At 37.6% G+C, this 8,310-nt stretch overlaps 1 protein-coding gene and 1 long non-coding RNA gene across 2 annotated transcripts; one reads left to right on the top strand and one right to left on the bottom strand.

The window, feature by feature from the left end:
- The first annotated feature begins 2,505 nt into the window (after positions 1–2,505).
- On the top strand, positions 2,506–3,338 carry LOC113323597. The gene is made up of 2 exons (XR_003347708.1): positions 2,506–2,675; positions 2,833–3,338. It is a non-coding gene; the product is annotated as an uncharacterized LOC113323597 (long non-coding RNA).
- Positions 3,339–5,132: 1,794 nt separating this feature from the next.
- Positions 5,133–6,736, bottom strand: LOC113322279 (UDP-glucose flavonoid 3-O-glucosyltransferase 7-like). The gene is made up of 3 exons (XM_026570341.1): positions 6,358–6,736; positions 5,900–6,168; positions 5,133–5,786 (listed from the first exon to the last, which is right to left on the bottom strand). Exons 1-3 carry the CDS (start codon positions 6,734–6,736, stop codon positions 5,259–5,261), a joined length of 1,176 nt encoding a protein of 391 aa, XP_026426126.1. The 3' UTR covers positions 5,133–5,258.
- Between the last annotated feature and the right edge of the window lie 1,574 nt (positions 6,737–8,310).

The raw sequence follows: 8,310 nt of genomic DNA, 5'->3' as shown, positions 1-8,310 counted from the left end.
TTTTTTTTTTTTTTTTTTTTTTTTTTTTTTTAATGCTACCATTTAGTGGATGTAACGTTTTAATTGAAGAGGAATTACTTAAGAAGCTAGAGGGGGTTACAAACACTACAGCCGCTAGATGTCTTTTGCTAGGATGAGACTGGGGTGGTCAGATCACATGTTTATCTCTCAAAATATTATCGGTCCGTCCTGGATTTGTGGTCGTTCTTTGCACCAGGCTTAGTTAGATGCGTAGTTTCCTATCTTTTTGAATCTGTTACTCTTTGAAAATTGATAGTTGTCCATAATTTTTGTTATATGCTCAACCAACCTATTCTATAGCGAGGAATTTTACTGTTTTTCCATATTTTCGTGTCCATCTAATTTGAATATCACCATGATGTAACAAAATTTTGCCGACAAAAATTGAGTAAGAGCGTCAGAGAGACTGTTTTTAGAATAATATTATTCCGTATAAATATGAAGTAATTAAAAAAAGATAACGTTGATAAAAATTGATGATTGCCAGTACCTTTTTGTTATACTAAGCTATTTTTCTTCCTGAAAAAATATTGATGAGAATGAGAGTTGCATGTACACTTTAGCACAAACATATCGACAATATTAGTATGGGTTGTCAAAAGATAATGGGGAGTATAATAGCATTTAGACATTCCATTTCAGGCACGTTCATCCATCAAGTCCATATACATGCCATATACTTGATGTCGATGTGGCATGTGGAGCCTTATACTTTTTACAACTAGGATCAAAGAATTGTATCTGTACTTACAAAGCCATAGATACACAATATTTTTACTCACTAAGGGATTGGCATGGCCATGGAAAAATGAGGCAAAAAAAAAAATTACACGAATTCCAATGCATGAATTGCCACTCTCTTAATAAACTATTCATGGGTCAATTATCATCTTAGAATAGCTCAATTAGCTTCATTGTACCCTATAACATGGGCTTTGTCAAAAAAAAAAAAAATATAAAAAGATCATCCAAGTAGGCTATATGAATGATGCAAAGAGTAACTTGATATCAAGTTTAAGACATGCAAGTTTTTAAGCATTAATTTATAAATATATAGTGCCCTTGACCTCGGTTCTCCGTAGGAAGCATACCATAACTTAAAGATCGGCCCCTTTATCTAATAACCTATACACAATAGACACATAAACAAATCAAAGTGACTTAATCAGATTTCTTTCTGTCATGAGTTAATAGGCGTATTTAAAGCCAACTTATAAACTCGACGCCCACATAATTACTAGTGTGGTCATATCCTCACCTATGACTACAGATGATGGGTATAGATGTAAACCCACAACCAAAAGGTGTCTTATGACTACAGTTGATGAGTTTTGGTTTAAACCGATGACCAAATAGTGTACTATGACTACAAGATAATATAAAACGCGGCTATAGTTATACTTGTGATCAGTAGCCACGTAAATAACCCTAAACGTGGCTAAGTTGTAAACAAAAAAAAAACGGTTATACTAGTGTTGGAAGGCAGTTAACACAGTGGTCCTTTAAAATAGTTGATTAACTGGACCAGATATGGTTGAATGTCATATTACTATACAACTGTAAAGGGCCCAACATTTCATGGTGTGATTGTCCTTCATTTGCTCCGTGTCCGGCCGGATATGTTGAATGCAGTGGGGAGCCACGATTTTAAGAGAAAGAGAGAGAGGCCAAAGGCACAGGAAAGAAAAACATGTCAATAATATCCACCCATCCAAGGAGAGTCACGACTGTGACCAAGCTAACTTATCCTTAACATCATCACAAAGTAAGCACATCTGTGGTTGTTCTTGTGTTCACGTGGATTCATCTGAGTCGGAATTCCAAAATATACTTTGGTCGGATATTAATTTACAAAGAGACAAAATATCAAGCTAATAATCAGAGGAACGAATTTACATCCCTCTCATAAGTTTTGAGACGGTAGCTAGACAAATGACTCAGAGTTACCGAGTGCCGACACTCATCCGCTAATAATATGAGGAATTTTTATACTTGAGAAAAAAAGATTCCATGAAAAAATAAATAAATAATGGTTCCATAATTTTCATTAAATAAAAAAAAAATGGTGTTCTAGCTTACTGTTATCAGATTTAAACCAAAACCTTCACTGTCCAGAAACGTATAGTCTGTCCCCAAAGACAATCAATCAACTATATTAACCCCACAACAATAACGCCAATACGGTCATATAATAGTGTTGATCGTACCCACGGTGGTTGTCGATCAGAAATTCAAACGAATTCGCTCGGATATAATTTTACATAAACTTGATATTTTACGAGAGTAATTGGTCAGGGATAGAGATAACGCCTCCCAACTGTTCTTGGTTTAAATGTTGTCATCCGTAAACGGATATTTATATGCTGATGACTCACCTCTATATAGTGTCATAAATGTCTTGTTAAATTGAATAACACCGATTAGATTGATTAATTAGTTGGTTGGTAGTATTAAATTCTCTATCGGAGGAAATAAATAGTTTGCCAACTTGTGCTCATATAGAACCATGCGCGTGTTATATTAATTGTTGGAAAGATTTCAAGCTGTTTACTTTCTTATTAACATTCTTTCAGATCTTTCGACTTCTCTTGCTTTTCTTGTCTTTTTTTTTTTTAATCTGTTTTTATCTTCTCTTCTTGTTTCAACCCTTTCAGGTAAGTATCAAGAATTTTTCTTAACTTTCTGTTCACCCTTGGTGTGGTTCTTGTTTTCTGTTCTGGGGTTGTCTTAGAATTGCATACAAATGGTTTCTGTTCGAGTTCTGTGTTAGTTTTCATGTATGATGGAATTATGATTTGTTGTTTTGCGCAGGGATTGTTTGAGATGGAAGGAGGTGATTTGAGATGCTGGGATGAACTAGCACCGGATGCACTTGGGTTAATCTTTATCAAACTACCTCTGCAGGATATTCTGACGGTGATTCCTAGAGTTTGTAAATCATGGGGAGAAGCTGTCGCTGAATTACAATACACCTCCAGGGCCGATTATATATTCATAATGTACGTTAGCTGAGAGGAGAGGTGTAAAACGTGTCGGCCCGGCACAGTCCATCCCACGAAGTCACTTGCTCAGTGTGCTACGTGTTGTGCTGGGTTGTACTAGAGATTCAGACGTGTTGTATTGTGCCGTATTAAATGGCGTGATGTGCTGGGTTGTGCCAGAAAAATAATCGTGATGTGCCGTACTGGGTTGTGCCTACCCACTTATTTTATGTTTTCTAAAGTAAATATTTTTCTAATATTTTAATTTATATATGTATTATTATAGAAATTAATCATCATGACGAAAATAAAATATCAAAAATTGGCTAAAATGAAGATTTTTTTGTGAAATATGCATGAAATGTGATGTATTGTGTTGTATTTTATATATAATTTGGCGTACTTTCTTCGCGTGTCGTGTCGTGTTGTGCCGCGTGCTTACACGTGCCACATGTTGTGCCATGCTGATGTGCCTATTTTTCCGGCACATAAACTAACGTGTTGTGCCGTGCTGTGTCAAGTCACGTGTTGTGTAGTATTGTGCTCGAATTTTAACGTGTTGTGCTGTGCCATAAACGTGCTAGCCCATCCCAATTTACACCTCTAAGCCTAAGAGCATATAAAAAAAAAACAACAGTTATTTAAGTTGATTTGATGATGGGTTGAAACTCCTGGTATTGTCTTTCTTACCGTGTAAACAGATCATACCAAAATCGTATCTCAATTTTTGTCTCACAAATTTTTGGTGTGGTCCCGGTGGACCCTGCGGAGGACAGCAAAGGGTCCCATTTTTTGGGCTTTGTTGTGTCTAGCGGTTTCCGTGTGGTTCAATCACATGGTCCGTTTAACATTTTTGTTCTTTTATTCAATTATGGTTAACTACAATAGATGCATCATTACTGGGACTTTTTGCAGCACATCAACCTTATCAACTGGTTACTAAAAGTTATAAACGGATACATTAACTAAAAGTCGAATCTAATGATGGAGCAGCATGCTTCATGAGAATATTTTCAAATCCTAACTCCTAAGAGCAACCACAGTCACGACCAAATTTGGGTACTAAACCCAAATGTGGTCCTAGAGAGTGCCGCAGTGGTGAGGAGTAAACCCAAATTTGGTCGCCAAATTTAGGGTTTGAGACCAAATGTGGTCGTCTGTCCAGACTAAAGAAGATATAGCGGGACGGAAGTATTAGGAGCGTATGAAACCAGGCGTAAGTTTAATCACCATATGAAATCAGGCGAGCATATAAACACCGTATGAGTCAGGCGCATGTATAAACTCCGCCCCTTCAAACGCATCTAATACATCCGCCCAATATCAGGCGTAGTTTTATTGTGCGTCTGGATGAAACGTAACTTTAAGTTACGTATGAGATGGGCGTTGATTATACGTGCGTTTGGATGAAACGCAACTTTAAGTTACGTATGAGATGGGCAGAAGAATAGTGTGCTCCTGATACCAGTTTTAATTTTCGTTGATTATATGCACCCAGTTAACTTCCTCTTCCACCATGGCTGTGGTTGCTCTAAGCAGTTACGCCCCCCATCCATATCAACATCATAAACTAACCGCTTTGAGGAGGAAGCAAGAAACGAATGTGCAGTGCTCAAATCATTTACTTCTCAGGGACATTTTTTTTTTTTTTTGGCTACCCAGACGCACCTTCTATGTCCGCCCGAGTCGTACGCACTTTCTATCTCCGTATGTATCAGACGCACATAACATCTCCGTCCCAGTAGACGCACTTTCCATCGCCGTCCCATGTTAGGCGTGAACTATACCTGCGCCTCAATCAGGCGCACATAATACCTCTGTTTCGTTCAGACGCATATTATAAAGACGCTCGGTCAAGAAACGTGAGTATAAGTTCCGTCTCGCACCAAGCGTTCGTATAAGTTACGCTTCACCAAATTTTGGTCGTCCCCCATTGCGCTTGAACACCCAGAATACCAAATTTTTTTGGCTTTTAATCTGGCTTTTGGTATTTGGTCCGTCTCATGACTGTGGTTGCTCTAAGCCATCATTTCCTTCAATGCTTTATTTTCGACGGATTCTTTTATTCAAAGTTTAGCTTAAATCTTGAAAATAACAAAACACACAAGCACATACATTTTATTTTGTGGCCGATGGAAAGGAGAAATAAAGAGAATAAAAAGATTAAAACGCACAGAGACAAAAAGAAAAAAAGAAAAAAAACGTGATCAACAACAGTATTCCGCGAGAAATGTGATCTTCCTGTGAAATGTTAGATTATTTCTTAGTGTAGATTCTCATCTCCTCAATCAAACTAGTCAAGTCGGCATAAGACGAACCACCTTCTTCAACAGATTTCTTGGCCATTTCACTGATTTCTTTTGCTCTCTTTCTCATGTTTTTAGCGTCTTCCCCATCACCCATCAACCAGCTGACCACCATTTCTATCTTGTCGTTCTTCACCAACGACACATTTTTCGAGTCTAACCAATTGTGCTCTTTGGGTCCTAATAGAGTTCCAATCTTAATGACTTGAGTGATAAATATCTCGTTATAGAACTGGTCAGTAAACATAGGCCAAGTTATCATAAGAACCCCTGCACTTATACTTTCTAACAAAGAGTTCCATCCACAATGAGTCATGAATCCACCAACCGCTTGATGGTCGAGGATTAATAGCTGCGGTGCCCAGTCTCTGATTATGAGACCCCTTCCTTTTACTCTCTCCTCAAAACCTGTTGGTAAAAATCTATCTTCATCGACCTTCTTTATTTTCCTTACAACCAAATGAATGAACAACCTGAACTCTCAAGACCCATCGCTAGTTCCAGCAACTGATTGTCATTAACCCGTGATACACTCCCAAAACAAACATAAAGAACTGAATTTGGTTCCTTTGAGTCGAGCCACTTCAATACATATTGTTCATCAATTGCCGATTTCTTTCCTCTTTGAGCCTTATCAGCGGCATGCTCATTTAGAAACGAAATGGGGCCAATATGCCATGCTTTTCTTCCCAAGACAATTTTGTAATGCTCGGCGTAAGCTGGCTCCAACTCATAGAAGCTGTTAACTAAGATCCCTTTGCTGTTTACCTCGAATTCGCTTATTTTCTTTTGCATCTCGAAAACAAAATTGCTACTTTCGGAATGGCTAGGTATCTGTGCCGTGCTCATCTCTATCTTGTCTGGAAGACCCGGGATCACAAATAATGATGAGGAATTTTCATCAGTATGATCAGTACTAATCGTCTCGTAAGGTTTGTGATGTCTTCAACTCTCCTTCGCGCTGAGATAAAAGAAGTTTGCTGCATGAAAGACAAATCGAGGAATACCAAACTTAGCTGTGGACTCGGTTGCCCATGTTAAAAACATACCCGCGACTACAAAATCTGGGCGATGTTCTTCCAAGAGCTTCTCAAATGGTTCTTGAACCATATCCATAGCCCTGAAAAATTTAGGCATCATTTCAGGTGAAGTAATCTCATTAAGACATTCAATTCCTTCTGGTAAACCTGCCTCAACGCCAGGAAACGGAATGATTTGCACATTGATATTGAGACCAGATAATCTATCGCGTTCCACTGATTTAGAAACACTCATTGCATTAAGAGGAGTAGTGATTATAGTGGATTTAAGACCACGAGCAGCAAATAGTCTTGCAACATCTACCATCGGAATCATGAGACTTTGAGCCATGACCGGGAACAGAAATACATGAAGTTGATGATTATCAGGAATAGCTGCGGGAGCCATTTTAGAACTTGAAACTGAATTGAGGGGGCTGGTTTGATACTTGTGTTTGGATGGGGAAAAAATCCAAGAGAAAGTGAGTAACTAGTGGTTGCACCCATATAGTCATATATACAGTTGGTAGCGGAGGTAGTGACAGAGACATAAATCTAGCTACTCAGAGTTACTAATGCAATAAACTCACAGGCTAGCTAGCTACCCCGGGCCTGAGAAAAATCATATATGGCCTCCAGTACTGGGAAAACATTCGTTGTCATATCTTCTGGATGAATTGACACCAAAAATTGACAACTCAACCCTGCAACTTTTCCAGGTTATGAAAAATCATAAGAATAATATGACAAATCATGACGATTCTTAAATATACGTATAACCGACCCTTAAATTTACAAATGACGACTCTATAATAATTAGTAACGACCCTCAAGTTTCAAATGACGACAGTATATGAATTAAGTTGACGACCCTTTCATTTTTAGGACATAGAGGTTGTTTATTTTCCACCTAGAATCGGTAACCTTTAAAAATGGGTAAGGATCGTCATATGTTTCTATAATATGGTAACGGCTTTAATCTAGGTCAAAAAAAATTAAAATACCAGAAATAGGTCATTGTCTCCCACATCATATACCCTAACGGTTTTTCATAGTCTTTGCATGCATATGAAAAATCGTAAAGCTTTAGGCTTTTCGGATTGACAATCCTCTTACTGTAATTGAAATTTTTCGGTTAAAAAGCCTAATTTTACAATCAACACACCAAAGATAATGTGAATAGCAAGTATATTAGTGGATTTTAGTTCACTTACTTTCTAACGATGATCAATCAATTATTTATTTTTCGTGCTCGTTAGGATAGAGAAGAGAGGAGAGAAAGAATTTCTGATTTTTTTGAGAAAATTGTGCTTGAGCCAACCTCATGAAAACTATATATTCCATGGAAAGGTGCAGCCACAGTCCAACTCTTTAAAAAGCTAACAACCATGTGTGAATTGGATTCAACTCGACCAGGTGAGTTAACTAGACCCGTTTTTTCCTAACCTACCTTCCCTGGTCGGGTTAGTTCATTATCCCTGATTAGGTTAGGTTAGATTACATGGGTCGGGTGTTTAGATGGGTTGGGTTAGGTTATATATCCCATCTCTTCTCCAAATTCTGTCTTCATTTTCTGTTTCACAATCTTCATCTTCTGCTTCACCTTCTTCATATGCAAGTTTGCAGAGTCAGAGACCGATGGATATGAATTCATCAAATTCAGATGGTATAGGTATGTAGATCTATTTAATTATTCAATTACATCAGATAGAAAAGTTATTATAATAGCAATTTTTTCCTCTAACCCTAACCCTCTTGAAACTGTTTAAATCCTTAATCGTCGTGCTTCTCCTTTAGATTTCGTTACGTTCATATCCTCATAATAGTTGAAGGTTAGGTAATTGAATGGAATCATATTGGATATGTATTTAGTTGGTTATCTGATTAGGGTTCAGCCCAAGGGGTATTACCATTGATTTATAAGTGAGTATTGATTTGAAGGTTTACGCATTTAATCTGGAATAATTATTTTAATTGGTTATC

This window comes from Papaver somniferum, chromosome 11 (assembly GCF_003573695.1).
Source record: "Papaver somniferum cultivar HN1 chromosome 11, ASM357369v1, whole genome shotgun sequence".
Lineage (NCBI taxonomy): Eukaryota > Viridiplantae > Streptophyta > Magnoliopsida > Ranunculales > Papaveraceae > Papaver > Papaver somniferum.
This window is presented reverse-complemented; position numbering and strand designations above follow the sequence as displayed.

What these genes read in the sequence shown, in the direction of transcription:
- LOC113322279 (XM_026570341.1), bottom strand. Translation starts at nt 6,736, where the DNA reads ATGGCTCCCGCAGCTATTCCTGATAATCATCAACTTCATGTATTTCTG. An exon ending in CCCAGATTTTGTAGTCGCGG is followed by an intron (nt 6,169 to 6,357) that starts GTATGTTTTTAA and finishes CGGGTCTTCCAG; the next exon opens with ACAAGATAGAGATGAGCACG. An exon ending in CGGCAATTGATGAACAATAT is followed by an intron (nt 5,787 to 5,899) that starts GTATTGAAGTGG and finishes GGGTCTTGAGAG; the next exon opens with TTCAGGTTGTTCATTCATTT.